This window comes from Lissotriton helveticus, chromosome 11 (genome assembly GCF_964261635.1).
Source record: "Lissotriton helveticus chromosome 11, aLisHel1.1, whole genome shotgun sequence".
Taxonomy (NCBI): domain Eukaryota; kingdom Metazoa; phylum Chordata; class Amphibia; order Caudata; family Salamandridae; genus Lissotriton; species Lissotriton helveticus.
In genome coordinates, this window is record NC_136072.1 from 1,155,303,033 (window position 1) to 1,155,322,519 (window position 19,487).

General features: G+C 42.2%; 1 protein-coding gene across 1 annotated transcript in view; it reads left to right on the plus strand.

The window, feature by feature from the left end:
• The first annotated feature begins 1,555 nt into the window (after positions 1-1,555).
• The window catches only part of UFD1 (ubiquitin recognition factor in ER associated degradation 1), a 40,384-nt gene continuing 22,452 nt past the window's right edge, over positions 1,556-19,487 (plus strand). The window contains exons 1-6 of the mRNA XM_078667953.1: positions 1,556-1,698; positions 5,042-5,174; positions 9,480-9,512; positions 10,783-10,904; positions 11,580-11,710; positions 11,884-11,956. Coding sequence (XP_078524079.1) covers positions 1,696-1,698; positions 5,042-5,174; positions 9,480-9,512; positions 10,783-10,904; positions 11,580-11,710; positions 11,884-11,956 — 495 coding nt within the window. The 5' untranslated portion in view covers positions 1,556-1,695. The remainder of the gene's footprint in view (positions 1,699-5,041; positions 5,175-9,479; positions 9,513-10,782; positions 10,905-11,579; positions 11,711-11,883; positions 11,957-19,487) is intronic.

Consider the following 19,487-nt stretch of genomic DNA (forward strand, 5'->3'; position numbering starts at 1 on the left):
GCCTTCTTCCGAACATAGTGGGGACAAAGGGGTTCTCTCAACTTGTGTGTGAGCTTGATCCAGGGGGAGCCCTGTCACTTACATCCAGTCTGTCTCTACCTGCATGATCTCTATAACTGACTGATAATAAACCCCATCTAAACTTCCAACCCAGGACAGTCTCAAAAGGGGTGAATGCCCAAACCTGTAACTGAATATCACACGTGTGGGAGTTCAAAGATGTATTTGCAAATGTCTCTATGAGCCTTGTGGAGAGATTTGTGAGGGGGAGTAAGGGAGGCAAAAGGAGGGAGAACAAAGGGAGGCCTATCCAGTGTCTTTTTGATGTCCCTCTCAGCCGTCTAGAGCTGTAAGTACTTAGAAGGGCTAGAGCAGGCCAACTGTTGTACCATGCCATGTTTAAGTCTTCTATTACTTTCTAAAGCGCATTCGGTTTGCCACCATGTTACAGAAGTTTCACTCCTAAGTGCACTGAAACCATGAAATGTCACACATAAGCAATCTGAAATCTTCACAGCTATGCTTCTTAGAGTTTCTTGTTCTAATGGGTGTCATTTATGATTATATATATATATATATAATTTCCCTCATCTTCATTGCTTGATTTTGCTTACAAGAAAGTGTAACTGACAGTCATTGAATGTCACTCACAACTACAAGGAAATTATGAAAATGTCATACTTAAGCAATCTGAAACCTTGGCAGTTGTGCACATAGTTGTAAAGTTTCCCAGGTTCATGCATGATGTGCTACTCCAGTTCAAAATGGAATAAAACCTGGATTGGAGCAGCACATCAAGGCTTGAGCTAGGAAACTTGGCACGGCTGTTAGAAAAGCAAAACTACAGGTCCCCAACCCATGATGGAGAATATTTGGACCTATGTCTATTCAAGTAGAACGTCGTGTTCTCTGTATTTCCCCTTTGAGCCTCACCAGTCCACCGTCCTTGAACTGTTCAATTTCAGTTTTGTTTTCTTGTTGGTAAGTGACACGCTGTCACAGCTGAGTTGGCTGTTGCTGTCCTTTTGTAACAACCACAGACATTTAAAATTGATCTGTCTAGTCCTATTTCTACTGCGATGGACACACCGAGCAGAAACCACCAGCATCAGCCGCGGTGACAGAGCACTCTCACTGTGCCACTTTGCATAGAAAGAGGACTGGATACATTTAATTCCACTGGGTAACGTTGACGCCGTATTGAAAGTCATGTAGTAAGTTAAGAAATTATGCATTGATGATTATTAAAGTAACTTTGACTTTTTTAATTATAAGAATAGTAAGACCGTGAATCTTTTGCATTGTGTAGTAAGAGACGTGGAGATATCTGTTCCTTGTTGCTATATTATAGTTAAGTACACCAATATCTCTTTGCGAACTTGAGAATGTGAATTGGGATATTTTTATTAAGTTAGTGTTTTTTGTGTGATTAATATAGAGGTCTGGGTGCAGGGCGAGGTTTGATTGCAGTGAATCAAGCTGTCGTCCAAGGTGGCTGCCGGAAGAAAGGAAATGGACGCTGCCTGACAGGGCTGGCCTTGCTGGTCCATCTTCTGTTTCCATGGCGCCGGCTCTGACACTCGGCACAGTTTGGTTGTTATTATTATTATCATCACTGCAAAGGGCAGACAGAAGCGTCCTGGGGAAGAGAGAAGACCCTTAGTAGTTCTAGAGCCCCCCTCTCCACCCGGCACCATGGTAAGTCTTTCATGTGGGGAGATTCTGTGCTTCGACCTAACTTAGGGATCTGTGACTTAAACCGGGGGCATCTGATGGCACGTTTGATAATATAGACATGAAATATGGGTCCACAAGGAGGGACCTGTGGAGGGGGCGCTTGAGGGGTGGGACTAGTACAGGGGGCACGCTTTTTGGTATCAAGGGGAAGACGTGAATGGGCCAAATGGAAGACATGGAGAGTTATCCAAGGGGCGCAGTGTGGGAAGGATCACTTGGGGGCCAAATAAGAGAGCAATTAGGCAGAAAAAGTGGGGCGCATGGGATCCGAAGTAGGGATATTTGTGGTCCTGAAATAGAGACATTCGTGGACCCAGACATAGACAAGAGGGCCACATTATATTGCTTTGTAATATGTATATAGCTCCCAGGATGCAACCATTCTAGACAAGAGGGTCACATTATATTGCTTTGTAATATGTATATAGCTCCCAGGATGCAACCATTCTAGACAAGAGGGTCACATTATATTGCTTTGTAATATGTGTATAGCTCCCAGGATGCAACCATTCTGCCCACTTCCAATATGGCAGAACTCCTCTCCGGCCTGTGCAGCTCCTTAGCCAACCCGGAGGCAGGGCTCGAGTCGGGGTACCACGCGGGTGGACGGCGTACCCCCACTTATTTTACTGTGTTTTTCCAGGTGGACGCCGCCCCCCCTGCCCAAAAACTGGACTTGCTCCCAAGTGCTAATGTTACCAGGCGACAGTAACAATTCCAGGGGGGGGGGCGGGCTGGGGCACAGGCAGGAAACTGAAGAGGTGTCATGCACTGCTGTAGACTCGGACACCTTCGCAGGGCGGCCGGCAGAAAAGTAATTAGTCCTGCCAGCTTCCTTTTGTGACGTCACTTCCGGTGACACCACCTAACCTGGAGCGTCCCCCCACTTCTTTTTTAGGACTTGTGCCCTGCCCGGAGGTGTGGCTACCAAGATGGCTACATGCCCCATGAACACCGGTTTGGCAACTGGTTTCTCTCTGCTGTCCCTAGTGCCAGCTTATCTGCCTGAACAGTGGGGCAGCCCCTCTTCCAAGTGTTCCCCATTTGCCCTTCAAATGCAGCTTCTGCCTTGTAGCTCGCCATTTGGTCCAACAGCCTTGTGGCTTCCTGCAGGAGGGATGTGACACCATCCAGAGCAGGCCTCTATTGTATTCTTTCCTGGGAGTCATTAGCAGGTCATCCAAGGAGTGCAGACGACTGTTTGCAGGACAGATTCAGAGTCCAACAGTAAACAGGCACTGGAAACCGTGGGCAACTAAAGTGGCAACTTCTAAAGTTGCATTTTGCCCACCAGTGATATTAAATTAGATGTAACCAATTAAATCAACTTTAATGCACTGATTCTTTTGTTAGCTTACAGTACCAACTTTACTGGTCTCATTCAGAGGTTAGCAGGACTGAGGTGTTAGGCTGTAACTCAGTACTTGCTAATTGTGCTTCTAGCCTTTCCACTAGAAAAACGACAATGCAGGATTGTTACTGCTGGGACAGGTTTAACTTTTTAACATACAGCACCCCTCCTTAGGTCTTCCTTGGGAAAGGGGGGGCTTACTTATATTAAAAAGGGAGGTTTGGGGATTTGCCATTATCTTTAAATGGCAAAGCCAAGTTAGTAGTTCAAAACTGCCCTTCCATTCTGCATGGCAGACTGGGAACTATGTTTTATCTTGTCGTACTTGTGGTGGCAGAACTAGTGCTTCAGTACATGACACAACTCAAACTACAGTCCCTGGGTGCACCTGGTACCATATACTAGAGACTTACGAGTAAGTTGGGCTATTCCAATTGGGGACAAGCCAATTAAATATGCATCTATTTAAGAATCAGAGTGCATGCATGGAGTCCTGTTTAGCAGGACTTGGGGTATTTCAGAGCCATTACTCCAGTATCTAATTGTCAAAATGCGGGAAAAGTGGGGGGTAAACCCACAAAAAGTCTGTTCCCTTACAGTAGGTGATAAGTGATCTGTGCTTTTAGTGTTTGAGATTAGCCTTGCTATAAGTTCAAGACTGCCTTAAAAGGAATTGGACTTTATTTTAGAAAGCACTATGGATTGGACTGTGTATGGAGGGCTTGAGCGAGAGCAGGTTTTTAGGATTACATGTAGTGCGGAGATCGTATTGAGTGTTAGTCTGTCACCCAAACTTCTGATTTCCCTATAGCACAAGACGCTCTCTGAACTCTGGCTCTAAGGGATTGATTATGAATATAGGCTGTATTTATCGCACATGATGGCGATACCATGGAATACGTTATTTATCAAGTGCGATAAATACCATCTATGCAAGTTGTTGAGGAATAACATGACAATTTAGGTATTTGTTTAATGCACCAAACCAGCATAACAGTAAATATAGTATGGTTTTCCAGCATTAAACTTTGGCAGGTTTGACCTGTTGAAATTTAACAAAGTTTGCTTTATATAAACATCTGACAATTATCGGATGCGTTAAATAACAAACAAATCGTAATTCTAACCCAGGCGTAAATAAGGGTTTGCGCATGGCTGGAATTTAACAAGAACACATATTCAGGCCCTGTAAATGGTTGTTCCGTCTCGTTACATCTTTAGCTGACCCTTGTGGTCTGCCAATCTCATCCATTGTCTCATATTTGGCTGCAGGTACCGTGGGTCTTGCACTTGTTGCTTCAAAGTGAGTGTCCATGGCCTGACCTGTCAAGTTGCATATGTCTGACATGATGCATGCCTCATGCCAGCTCTATTTATGTCCTTGTTTGCCGAAACCAGCTGACACCACTCCTCTGGCTATAGCAGCATAAGTGCTGCAATATCCTCGCATGGCCCGGTGCTGAACAGGATGTCTATCAGTCCTTTTCCAGCCCTGTCCAACTTGACTGGGTAGATGTCTGGAGTGGCACAGCCCTTCAACCCTGTGCTGAACCGACTCTCCCAGTCCATCTAATGCTATAGACTGGTATCACTCCAGATCTTGTTCAGCCCAGTGCTGATGAGGTGGCACGGGAAGGCTGGTACTGACAGCTGCTCAGAATTGTCCAAAAAAGGTAGTACACCACCAATCTCACTTGTTGTCTGATTGAGCACCACGAGTTATTGGAGCTTTCCCATAGGGTAAAGAATTGTCTTTTTGGGGAATTTGCTTTCACGCCTACAAGCTATATGCATACGATTGAACCTTATCCAACACTTCACCCAGTCTGATTTTCCTTGTCCTTGTCTCTGTTAGAACAGTTACAAGTGGTGGTATTATTTGGCAGTGATCATCGTGCCAGAGTTGAATACGTTTAGTGATGACTAACTTGTTGTCCCCCTTTTCTTTTCTAGTTTTCCTTCAACATGTTTGACCACCCGATCCCGCGGGTCTTCCAGAACCGCTTCTCGACCACGTACCGCTGCTACTCGGTGTCCATGTTGGCAGGCCCAAATGACCGCTCAGACGTGGAGAAAGGAGGGAAGAGTATGTGCTTCAAGTGTTGTCATTTGTATGCTTCGACTGCTTGCATGAAGACTGCTCAAGATGGGACAATGGTCCTGATTTAGAGTTCAGCAGTAGGGTTACTCCATCGCAAACGTAATGGATATCCATCTGCCATATTACAAGTGCATTAAACAGGGGCTTAGCTTTAGGGGTTTGTTTGGGGTGTTACAACCCCCTAATAAGTTTATTTTCTGATGACTAGTTGGGTACAGGTGCTTATTTGATATTTTTGATATTTATTAAAATTTGTATAGCGCGACTATCGCTCCGGAAGGAGCATCTTGGCGCTGAGCCCACAGAGAACCAGCAATGGAGAACAAGGATCAGATAGCTGCGAGGACCGATGAGTCAGACTGAGAGAAGATCCAGGTCTTCAGGAGTTTCCTAAAAAGGCTTTCTGAGGGGGCATGCCTAAGGTTGGGGGGAGACAATTCCATGCCTTGGCAGCCAAAAAAGCAAAAGTTTTTCCACCTTTAGTTTTTAGTTTAATTCTGGGTACAGTAATTAAATTAGCTCCTGAGGACCTCAGGCAACGAGTTGGAATGTAGCGCAGAAAGCGCTTGGTCAGGTAAGATGGGCCGGTATTCCTGGTAGATTTGAACACCGTGACAAGGAGCTTAAAAAGAATTCTCTTATGGAGGGGCAGCCAATGAAGAGTGTTAAGGGCTGCAGAGGCCGAGGACCTGCGGGGGAGTTTCAGAACAAGCCTGGCCGCTGCGTGTTGAACACTTTGCAATTTCTTAAGGGAAGATTTCTTTATGCCTGCTAGGAGGCCATTACAATAATCCAGCCGGGAGAGAATAAGAGCCACCGCTACTGATTTCCTGGCTGAGATGGGCAGAAAGTCAAAAAATTTCTTTAGCTGCCTGATCAGGCTGAAACAGCGCCCCGCAGTAATGCGCACATGCTCGTCGAAGCTAAGGGACGAGTCAAATTGGACTCCAAGATTGCGGGCTGAGGTGACCGCACTCGGGGGTGCTTCGGAGTTATGAGGCCACCAGTCTTTAGGGGAGAAGAGGATGCCTTTGCCTAGGGGTATTATTTCAGTTTTGGCACTGTTACATTTAAGATGATTCAGGTTAAGCCAGGAAAAAACTTGGGAGAGGCAATTTTGAAATCTAAGGGCAGCGTCAGGGTGTCTTTTGTCAATAGTGACGACAAGCTGAGTGTCGTCAGCGTAAGAAGTCACGAGGATCCCATGGGATTCAATCAACGTAAGAAGGGGAGCCATATATATATTAAAGAAGAGAGGGCTCAGTATTGATCCCTGGGGCACACCTGAGGTGGTGGGTCTTTTGCCAGAAAGAAAGGGGCCTAAGGAGACAGTTTGCGATCGATTGGATAGGAATGAAACTATCCAGGCCAGAGCGGATAGGTATGGTGATGTGCCTGTCGGATTTCCGCTGGGAGTTTTGCATGCACACTGACAAAAACACAAACACACTCTCTCTGATCTGTTTTGAAAGTCCTTAAAATGTTGATTATTTTACAAAATACTGTGTTCCTCTCGCCTAGTACTCCTATCAATTTGCATTCCTCTCCCTTTCCACTGCACCATAATTCACTCTCATGCACCTTGCTTGTTGTATTTTAACAAGAAATGCCAGCCTGATTGTTGCGAAATCTGAAGCTCCCCCCTCCCCAATCTTTCTGACCAAGCTACGCCCCAGGCATTATATACAATGGCAGTTGTAATACAGTTGACAAGATATCCATCACGTGTGGGATGGAGTAACCCATCCGGTGAACTCTAAATCAGGCCCTATGTTTGTTTTACTCCTCGTTTGTTACCTTGCGATAACCGAAGACAGGGAAAGAGTTGGTAAAATATTGAAACCACACAGCTCAAATTTGGGATCTATGCGGTGATAATTGGAGTGCTACAAGCCGAAACACGCTATAGTTACAAACGTACTCATTATCACAAGATACTTAATGTAGAGACTTTTAAAATGTAGGAAGGGGGATCTTCATGCACATTCCAATTTAATGTAGCTGTCTACAAATCAGCAATGAACAATCAACATGCCGATTACATTTAAAATATTTGTAATTTAGTGAGTTGAGCACTAGTTGCAAAGATTTGTGTACACTATGCAGGTTCGATTGCCAGCAGTGTGTATTCAGCCTTTTTAGAGGACATTTATTTGGATTATGAAGGCCTGTTATCTTAGCATCAAAGGACAATTCAGGTCTTGTTGTAGCATGTAAATCATTTCCTTGGGGGGGGGGGGGGGTGTTTATATATGTGTATATATATCTATCTACATATTTGTATATCTATCTATCATATATATATATATCATACACACACATATTGGTGTGTGTGTGTATATATATATGTGTGTATATATAATTTATGCACGATTTTTAACTTCTTTACATATATATGAAATGTTATGCTTAGTGGGACGTTTTCCAATTGAATATAGAAATTATTTCAGGGTTCGGCTCATTTTTCCTGCATTTCTGCTCAGTGTACTGTGTGTTTAGTGAAGGATTCTCTGTTACACAGTGGCAGAGGTAGGGAGAGAGAAAAAAGGGTGGGAAGGGGGATGGCTGACCCTTCTGACTTACTTGTTTATCCCAGTGCACCACTAGTCTCACTACTGGGCTATGAGCAGTACACTGAGATAACTAGTGGTTGTGAAGAGCTTAAATAGATATCAGCAACTATAAGGAATTGCCGTTATAGAAAAATGGATTGTAAAAGTGGTTCAAATAATTCCAGATTCACCCAGAATCAAATAAGTATTGTCTCATCTGTCAACCTTCTTTTACTGAATGAGTCACAGTAGATAAATTAGCTAGCAACAGATTTATTTCTACTAAAGTGTGAAGGATCTTCTATAATGCATCCAGCCTTCTTTAAGAGTGCACAAACATTAGTGCATGTAATGAGCTGCACATGTAATGTGTTTACATGGTAAGCTGGCATCGATATGGTGTAGGAGATTTGATTGCTCCTCCTGCTGGACCCTACGTGGTAACTTTGCCCATACAAAAATCAAACCTGACCAATGAAGGGATGAGTACATTTTTATTGAATGCAGGGGAAACACCTTTTATAGTGGGACACACTTGGGACTGACTGGGCAAAGTGGACATTTTTGTATTGCCTCTGACTCCTGACAGTGAGCAGGTGCTGAGGCTGAGAGATTTGCTTTGGCACAGAGTATCTTGGGGTCCCACAATTATGATGAATATGCATTTATTGATTGATTTTTATTGTCTCTTATTGTATGATCATAAACTAATCTCAAGAGCTTAACTAGCCCATAGTATTGGGAAAGGGTTAGGTTTTGGATGTGGTTGACGTGTGACTGATTGACTTATGCCTAGCCAGAGCCTCAAGTCTGATTGAGATATATTTATATCTCAATCAGTTTTATACATTAGTAGAGAAGATATGTGGGACCAACCCTCCACACTCGTTACCTACTTTCCAAGGAGCCTTTCTACACTCCTGGAACCTTAACCTTAACCTGTCCCTGGCTCAAGGCATCAGGCTGGGCTGGCCTTACCTCTCATGTGCAGTACATGTGTTCCAAGAACCGTAAAAATGGTGGGCACCCAGTTATACCTTACAGTAAGATCAGGTCAGTCGTGCGATAGAACAGTAGGTTAGCACACCTGATACTGAGATCTCTGAGTACCCGAAGCGTCTCAATTTCAAATGTCAGCAGGGTCAATTCAGCATTTCTGCAGGGCTCAACAAAATGTCTGCCAGTAATAGGTATGTTTATGCCATGTAAGATCTGAACCAATGTAAATATGACAGTGATGAGAAAATATGTACAGATCTGCTTTAAAAGGTTAATAAAAACGATTGATTTAAAAAATAAAATACCTGCCAGTGATTTGGCCAATACCATTGTCTCTCCTTTGATCGAATGGCGAAATGTTGATTAGCAGTTTTAATATATTTTTTCTTTACAAACTGCATCCAATGAGGCTCAGGTTCCACTTCAAACAAGAAAAGTTCCATCCCTGTCCAAAGAGTAATTTAGGATGTGAGGGCTTGTGGGCCCTGTTTGTTTTTTTATGTGTTGCTGGATTTGATATTCATCGAATTCTGTGGCATCTACACAAAGTCCTGCACTTGTGTCAGTTTAGCGGGTCGCTTGGTCCGGGAGCAAGGTTATCTGTTCTCCTTGATATGATTTGTTGACATTTGTAATAGTAATGAAGAGCTGGGTTCAGTACTCTCCACAGACCCAGTGCAGGATATAGCGCGTGATGTTTGCTAGTTACTTAATGTTGTCTTTTCTTTTTTTTCTGTAGTAATTATGCCACCGTCCGCCTTGGATCAGCTCAGTAAGTATATGCAACTAAAACCCATTAGAAGTTGAGTTTAAAAGCCTAGTTTTGTGTGAACACTTACTAGCTGGCACCCTAGGAAAAGCTTTTTACTGTTTCTGCTTGCTTTATTTATGGGCTAGATTTGGCTATTCAGTCTCTAGTGGCTGCTGGGAATTTTCTGCCAGTCCTCAGCAGGATATCACCAAGTGGTCAACCGCGTTAGTAGAGTCTGTCTTTACCCATAACCATATATTTGGGGTGTAAACAAAGTTGTATTTTAATTCCATTTCGTGCCTGTTTTATATTTTGCTTGTGTATAGCACTCCTGGGAAAATTGTAGGGTGACTGTGTGGACATGTGTCGTTTGTTGATCAGCCTAAACAGCACCGGTCTTCCTACAGCCTGATTTTCCTTCTTATATAGATATTTCATACCCATGGCAATGATTCTCATTACCCTAAACTAGGGTTCCTGATTGGATTTAGCACTTGCCCTTGAACTCCTCATTACAGAATTTGGTTCCCATTAAATCACTTCCCTTGCACGCTCTGAGATTTTTTTATGGATTGTCAGACGGAACTGGGAGACAGACATTGGCTGTGTTATGAGAGGAGGATGTGCAGTGTGTATAAAGCATGGACAACCAATCACTTAAAAGTGAAGCCAGGTGGCACTACCCTTGCCATCCATCGAACATCCTAGGGTTCTGTTGGCATAATCGCGACATCAAACGGGTGTCCTACATGGGTTCAAGTCTCTTTTTAATGTGAGAAAATCCATCAATAAGTACAGTCTTCAGTGACCCCCAATTAACTACAATTAAAAAAGTAACGTATGACAGAAATATGTATAGTTGATGCATTTGTAGAACTAGCTCCTTTGGCTAGGGTTTTCCCAATCTCTTGAGTCCCATTCCATCCACAAGCATTTCTATACGGCACAACCTACCTCGGGTCCACCCTTCCTTCCTCCAACATAGACCTAGTCTTTTTTCAGCACCACTGCCGCGCAGCTGACCAAGGAAGAATAGACACAAATGGAAAAGGAAAGTGACAAGGACATGGGAAATAGCAAAAGAACAAGCAGAAGATGGTACAATGGTTTGGGGAGGAGGATAGAAATCATAAGTTTGGTGGGAAGGGGAGATTTTGTTCAGGGAGTTCTGTAGCTTGCTGCAGATCAGTGTCACCAGCCCGTATGTACATTTCTCCAGGCCATCTATCAGGAGTCTTTTCTATTTATTGTGCTACCTTCAATGATATCACTGCATTTTGTTCTCCTCCAGGTCGACTTAACATAACCTACCCTATGTTGTTCAAGTTGACCAATAAGAATTCAGACAGAACGACACACTGTGGCGTGCTCGAGTTTGTGGCTGATGAGGGCATCTGTTACCTCCCGCATTGGGTAAGTGCACAACTGGGTGAACAACTTCAGGTATAAAGTAATTTTCCTTTTAGCAAGGAACCCCGAACTAAAACATTTCTTTTAGTGCAGCGCAAGAGCAACATCCAGATGTTCTGTGAAGAAAGGGTAGTTAGTGCATAGAGTTTTGTCCAGAAGGATACTTTGTTTCAAAATAAATTACTATATTCCCCTAAAAATTCTGAGACAGACACATGGCAGGCATGAATGTGCAGAAATTAAGCCAATCCCTGAGAAAGAACCATCCACTGGGATTTGTCTTGCTTTTCTGCCAGTATAATGTGTGTCTGTGTTTCAAAGGAAGGCACTACAATGTCTTCTAAGGACAGGATACTAGAAACCACAGAACCACTGATGTACTAGTTGAAGGTGCACAAGTCCCATCATTTTGAGCACCTGTGCTAGATAAGCATGTGACACCTGTGGCGAATTGTAGCACTTGTTGGTCAGTATAAAAGATTCACAGAGTGAGCCAAGCTTCAATTGGATTCAGTTGGTGTTTCAGGCCAGGTAATGAAGCCAAACATGGGCAATAAATGTCTTCAAGGAAACTAAGTCTTGCCTTGGATACTGAAGGGACAGGTATTCTTTTCAGTAATTGCTTTATGCTTACAGATGCCAATGTCTATCTTTAAATCACACCCTTTGTTTCTTCAGATGATGCAGAACTTACTCTTAGAAGAAGGCGGTTTGGTGCAGGTGGACAGTGTTAATCTTCAAGTGGCCACATACTCAAAATTTCAGCCACAGAGCCCAGATTTCTTGGACATCACTAACCCCAAAGCAGTGTATCCTTTTCGCAATGGTCTGGGACCTCTTTATTTGGAGGGAAGGGGTAGTGTTCACTGTCCACCCATGTTCTGGTCAACGACCGCGGTCGGTGATCATTCCAGCGGGTGCATGTCTTGTTGGATGCAAGTTGTCAAAACCAGAGTGTCTTTCATCTTGACTCTGCCCTAAGATTGGAAAACGCCTTACGGAACTTTGCCTGTCTGACCAAGGGAGATGTGATCGCAATTAACTACAATGAGAAGGTAGGGATGCTGATTCAGTGATTTCAGGGGAGGGGAGGCAGGGACAGCACACTCATGGAATACAGAAATATCAAGCTTTCCTAGGTCAGGTGTGAATAATGCATCCCGTCCTGTTGGTTTCATTCTGCTACTTAAAGACCTGTACTTGTAATGAGAAATCAAAACCACAAGGGAAAAAACAAGCTTTTGCAAAGCCAGTAGGTCTGACATTGTCTGCCAATCATTATAGTAGTTTGTCTGACACCATATGTGGATGTGCTCCAATTAAAAGAGCAGATTGCCAACATTCTCAATGAAGTTAGTTGATAGCTGAAGTGGACCAACCCGCTGCCTCATGCTATATGCTGTAGTGGGTGAAAGACATGTGTGAATGACACTACAACAGACCAATTGATGAAGAGGGCTGGCTGAAAGCCCTCACACATGTATATTATATCGTTTTAGTAAAATCTGTAGGTCTTGCTGAATGCCACGCCTTCAAAGACTACATAAACGCTTTGTGCAAAAGTCAAAGTCAAAAAGTTTATTATGTTTTGGCTCTCAATGAGGGCCACATAAAATTAGACACACCATTAAACAGTGAAAATAATAAAAATAACAACATACAACAAGAAGAAAACACAACAGTTATCAGTAAGAAAAGCAATCATCAACATCACCCTGTCGTCATTAATAAATATTTAAGAACCCTTTAAAAAATTTAAAAATTCTGAAACAGAAAAGTTCATTTGGAGGGCAGTAAAGTGCATGTATGAACAATTTAACATTTACAATTCCCAATTGTAAACAAATAGGTTTTAACCATTTATGGCGCAAAGAGCGTAATACAGGACATATAAACAAGACGTGGTTACGATCTTGTACAGCGTTATTACAAAAATTACATAATGGGGATCCCCCATACCACTTTGCTAGGAGTGAATTAAGAGGGAGCAGATCATGTCGTAAGAGGTACCATAGTCTACGAACTCCATGGGGAATATTCCAGATTAGATATTGTTGGGTCTGCTTGGGGATATATGTTTTTAGAAGGAATTCCCGTTCCTCTAATCTGGGTTGGGCAAGGGTGTCCAACTTATAACATAATTCCCAAGATGCACTTTTTAATTTAGCTTTTAGTTCTAGAGGAGAGAGTAAAAATAAGGAACTCTCATCCAACTCTAACAGGGCTGCTGCTTTCCTAAAGTTTTTTACTAAAGAAGAGAAATCATTAAAATTGCCCAATAGTTCCTTTTTAATGAGTTCTCTTAGGGTACCAGGTTTACCTCTAGCCAGACAGGCTACCCATCTTACAAGTGCGACCAGCCCCTGTGTCCAACAACTTCGAAGTCCGAATTCCAACCTACATGAAGAAGTAGAACATGCATTATTCAAGGATGAAATTTTCCGCAGTACCTTTCCTTCCGTTTTTTGAAGAAATCCCCAATGTTTCAACTCTACTAATTCGATTCCATATAGTAGAGTAGCTGGGACTTTAGCTCTAAAAACCTCCAAAAAGAGTGAGAAATGTCTCTTCCCAGTGGCATTATATAACGAACATAACCCCATACCATGGGCCAACGCTTTACGAGAGTTATGTTCGATGTGGGGCTTCTCACTAAGATTCGCTGATATTATTTTCCCTAAAAGGTATACGTTTTAACCACGTCGAGTTTTTGTCCTCCAATAAACCACTTATAACCTCCTGACCTACATTTTCTCTTACCAAAAATACACATGATTTTACTTTTTGATGTGTTAATTTTCATATGATGTGCTACAGCAAATTGGTTCAGTGCAAGCAGACGATTAGATAAACCCTTCGGGGTCAAATCTAAAACAAGAATATCGTCTGCATACATTAAAATAGATATAGCAGACCCTCCAATTATCGGAGCGAATCCCTCACATGCAGAAATAGAGGATGGTAGGTCGGCCATATATAGAGAAAACAATATGGGCGCCAATATACACCCTTGTTTAAGCCCATTCTGGGAGGGGATGGGAGAGGTAAGACCCCTTTCTCCTCCTTGTAGCACCATACACCATGTGTTCGTATGCAGGGACCTAACCAATTCGAGTAGGTATCCTGGCATCCCCAACGCGGCCAGCTTTCTCCACAGCGTTGGACGGTCCACTTTGTCAAACGCCGTGGAGAAGTCAATAAATGCGGCGTATACGCCACCACCACGGACACATACATATTTGTCAGTAATCACCTGCAATAATGTCAAGTTATCTAACGTTCCATGCTCTTCACGGAAACCTGTTTGTTCCTTTGGTAAAATCATGTTAGTTTCTGCCCATTCCACAATTAACAATAAAAGGCATTTAGCGAAAATTTTCCCTATTGCATCTAATAAAGCTATTAGACGATAGTTAGAAGGCATCACACGATCGCCCTTTTTAAATATCGGAATTAATATACTTCCCCTCCAAGAATCGGGGACAGTTCTTGAAAAAAAGCAAGCCTGAAATAATGGAAGAAGAATCCTACTCCAAGAAGTGATATCCTGCTTAATTATTGACATGGGGAGTTCATCTGGGCCCATAGCTCCGGTAGATCGCATACTCATTATCACGGAGGCTATGGTTTTTTCAGTAGGGAGTATTATTTTTTGTTCACTATTAGGACCAGTATTACATATACCCTCCATAATACCATTCGGAGCATATAATGTAGTCACAAATAGAGTCCAAACGTTTTCAGCAATAGATATTGGACTAGGAGTTACTATGGAACCACAGCCTTTTCTTATTATGGACCAAAATTCTCTAGATTTATTATAGGTTAAAGCCTCTCTTAATCTGATCCAAAGAGAGTCTTCTTTTTCTCTTTTTAACTTAGCTCTCAATCTCACTCTCCTACGTTTTAATAATGCTAACTGGCGCTCATTTTCCGCAGATCTGTTAAGATATTGTTTCCTGATAAAGTCATTTATCTCCCTATTCAATAAGAGTAAAGAACTAGGAGAAAAATGAAATCTTTTGGGATTTCCCTTTTTCTTGGCTAATCCAGTAACTTTTTTAATGAATTTTTCGAGTTGTAAAAATTCAATACCCTCCCACTGATCAAGTTCTAGTAAGGTTTGGGCAAGGAGGTTTTGTACATCCTTCATAGTTGTAGAGCCCCAAAAACATCTACCTGACTTTCGATCAATGGAAAGATCTCTATTCTTTAGGGACCAGGAATTAGCTTCAGAGGGGATTAATGAGATAGTTAGATTAATTAGTTTATGATCGCTCAAAGGAGAGTGAGAGATCACCATATCTTTAATAAAGGAGAACGTATCATAGTCCGTAATGGCGTAGTCCAAAATAGACTCACCCCTGAATGATCCATGGGTATAATTAGCAGGAGTATCTGAGGGCATTCTACCATTAATAATGAGGCCTTCTACAAGGCTAAGTTCCTCCAAGAGGATCTTACCTCTTTTATTAGTTTTTATTCTGGTAGGCCAAAGCACTTGGGGAATATTATATGCTTCTTCCTTAAATTTATTTCTGAACATGTCTAAAGTAAAGTTGGATAGTTTGCTGTTTAAATCACCAACCAACAGTATATAGGGGGGGTGTTCAACCTCCAGTAGATGTTTAACATAGGAGAACATTCGCTTTAGTACTGAATTAAAAATTTCCTCAGGAGGAATGTATACATTTAAAATAACAAATGAGGACCGGGAACCCACTACATCTAGGTTACAAATAGTTATAGAGTGAAAAAGATTGCTAGAGTCTGAGTAATGCGTAAATTGCCATTGTAACGAGGTGGATAAAAGACAAGCAATTCCACCTTTTGCATGGCCTTTTTTAGAAGGTTTTGCAGGAGCCTCCAAGACAAAGTAATCTTTCCCTAGATAGGGGAGATTTATACACCATGTCTCCTGGAGACATATTACATCTGCATTTAAAGAGGATAAAAAGTCAAATTTCTCGGGGCAGTTATACAGACCAGCTACATTCCAAGAGACAATTTTTAAATTATTGTTAAAGATGTTGAAAGAGTCGTGGGTTACTCGCAGTATTGGTAGATAAAACCCCGGGTAACCAATTCCACCTCTGATTGTCTTCTGTTAAAGGAATATCTGTGTTATCAGGTAATGGGAGAACCTGAGATACCATTCGTTTACCTCTAGAGACCCAGATTTTTAGATCTTTGTTACAGGTTAGATATTCATCCTGTGCAAAAACTGGCTTTGTAATACTATCTCTAGAGGAAATACGTAAAGCATTATTATAGCAAGGTAACACGTCAATTCCTCTACATTGGAAAAATTCTGCCTGTTGAAGAACAAGATTAGTAATTATTTTTGAATAGAATGTTACCCTTGTTCGTTGCCCAATAACCGATCTTATCGGTAAAACTAAATCAATATCATTTGATAAAATTAGTTTTAGACTATCGATCTCTTTAAAGCAATTAAGCAGCCAAGACCTATTCATTTTTACATCCTGATCAAACAATGGAAAAAAGTCTAATATCAATGTGTCCACAAATGTCATATCGCTTTTTACGGGCTGAATCTTTAAACCTCTAGCTATATCTGGCTGGGGGCGAAAAATAGGTGCCGTTGGATTTAATACTTTTGCCACTAACGGGGAATTTCCCGTAACTTCAACCGTCAATGCTAGAGGTTCAGGCGCATTTAACATGGGACATGGGATTACCTCGTTTGTATAACCCACAGCGGAGGTATCCTCCAATACATTATTAGCTGAATCCTCCACTGCCTCTTTAATAGAAAAATTCAGCAGTGAATTATCCCTATTGCCCGATTCATCTTGTACTTCAGATATTATATGTTTTTGAAAAATAATTTGCCTTGGCCTTTTTTTCTTATATTTGCGTAGCAACTTTCTATTTTTCCCTTTTAGTTTTGTTTTTGTGATTTTAGTCCCTAATAGCAAGCCTTCTGGGCCCTTTTTTTCATGAGTAAAGATGGGGAAAAGTTCATTTTCAACCGTTTGTACTATCTCTACCACACTATCTTCCTTGACATTAAGTTTTAAATCGTTACTCAGTTCAAGAGAAGATAAAATAGGGCTTTTAAGAGGCTTATGAATGTCTGCCTTTACAGACATTCTCAAAGGGGTATTAGCCTCCAAATGATTAATACAGTCTACCACATTTTGGGCAACAGGTTCAGTAGGAGGGATTGTTACATTCGCAGCTTTTTTAGCCAACATTTCTTTCAATATCTCAGTCACAGAAGACAAAATACAATCAGAATTCACAGCAAATTTGCCAAGTAGAAGCAGTATAGAGGACACAATTTGTTCGAGAGCTATCAAGGACTCAGAAATTGGTTTCTCATTGTTTGGATAGCTAGATGGGACAAAAGAGCAAATCCCCGATAGATTAAATTGAGGAGAGTTCAACTCACTATGTGTAGATAAATTATCTTTAGATTTAATTGAAGGAGTGCTGCTATATAACAGCATTCCTGAAGGAGTTGCTCTAATCGGAGTTTTATTGTCCCCAACCTGGGTCAAGAGATTCTTGTCCATATACCGGCCACAAAGATCAAAATCAATACTAGTAGAAATAGAAACATCAGCCACGTCTTTCTCCGCCTTTTCACTTTCATTGATATTACTATGATGATGAGTTAGGATTTTTACTTCATTTATTTGAGGCTGAGGAGACGTAATTATTTCAGTCAATAAATCAGTGTTACAATCCATTTCCACACTAGATTGCGATTGCGGTTGTGGTAATGAGTCAACATCTAAGAATGTTCGGTCTTTTGAGGGTGTATTCACAGATTTTTCCCAAATATGTTCCAACTGCATCTGGCCTTTCAATAATGCACTAGTTGCAGACTTTTTCCGCAGTAGAATGGGTTCAGATGTTGAACATACTTTTTCCCCTAAAACTTTCCCAGAGCGTAGTTTCTTTGTTGTCATAATGCTAGTGAGTACACTAGACCTTAAACAGGCTAGATAGTCCCGGATAGAAACACAAACCAATTAAAAAATATAAATAGAGATCCACCGGGAGAAGCAAATAATTGCACAATAGCGAATAACGAATTACAGTCAGAAAAATCAATCCGCGTGTTTTCATTCAAATATGTATTGCAGTGAACACCGACAAGGATTTATGCAGGAAGGTGAAAAAATACCAGGGCCCAGCCCGGCCTACCTCGGCCACTGAGGGCCACAGAGGGCCCGCCCTTTGCCCGGCGTCGCCCGCGCGCGTCCCGCGATGCGCGTTCCTACTGCTTAATTATCGCCAGGTGAGGGGGGCGTGTCAGGGCGGTGCTCCAGGGCCAGATGCTTTGTGGTTCCTGAAGTCTGTTGTAGATCACAGTCCGCCGAGCAGCAAATAGGTGCGAGTGTTTCCCGCGCAGCGGGAAACGCGAGCAGTGATGCTTCAAAGCGCTGCACAAAAGTATAGGGTACAGCACAGTTCAGTAGCGCCTCCAAGAGAAATGCGTTAATGATAGTTGCTTCCAGCAGCAAGGGCGCAGCCTCCACGCACAATAAAACGGAGCTCAGAGGAACAGCGTTTCCAGCGGCATTCACCTTGTTCCAGCGCGCCTACTGCTCAATTATCGCCAGGTGAGGGGGGCGTGTCAGGGCGGTGCTCCAGGGCCAGATGCTTTGTGGTTCCTGAAGTCTGTTGTAGATCACAGTCCGCCGAGCAGCAAATAGGTGCGAGTGTTTCCCGCGCAGCGGGAAACGCGAGCAGTGATGCTTCAAAGCGCTGCACAAAAGTATAGGGTACAGCACAGTTCAGTAGCGCCTCCAAGAGAAATGCGTTAATGATAGTTGCTTCCAGCAGCAAGGGCGCAGCCTCCACGCACAATAAAACGGAGCTCAGAGGAACAGCGTTTCCAGCGGCATTCATAAACGCTTTGTGCATGACACTGGAGAACTTGAGAACTTTACATGAAAAAAGATGCACAGCACATTTTAAATCAAAGGACGCCCGAGAAAGCAGAGGAACATACTACCAAACATTGCAAATAATGCCAAAAAGAAGCCAGAAGAGTTTGCTTTGCAATTGTACAAGGTCATTTTTTTGTGTTTGGTGAATGATGGGGTGCTTTTAAGCAAGTTGTGGTCAAGCTGGAAAAACTCTATTAATTATCCATTGCTGGTGGTACTGAGTACATGTTGGGTAAAGCGTTGTCAAGTCATAGGTAATAAGACATCTTTTCTGTTCAAATGTTTGGGAGCAACAGAATCTTGTAGTATACTGTCCCGGATGGGGAGCTGTCTAGATGTGGGTTCAAACCTCATTGTGCTCGACAGTTTCAAGTTGTACAGATAAAGCCCAACAAGGCTGAACATGCCTGGTTTGCTTATATTTCCATCCAGAGTAGTTATCTTTTTTTTGGGGCACACCTCAGACTGTTTTCATTGTAGATGAAGGGACAAGTAAGTTAAATATGAAGGAATAGAATGCACTAGTTATTACCAGTGGTACTTATTAGTCAAGCGTTTACGGCCATCTTAGGCTTTGAATCTCTTATACTGATTGTTTCTCTTTTTTCCTTGTTCTTGAGGGTTTTCTTTGGCTCTGCTGCTGCTTTTTATATTATCC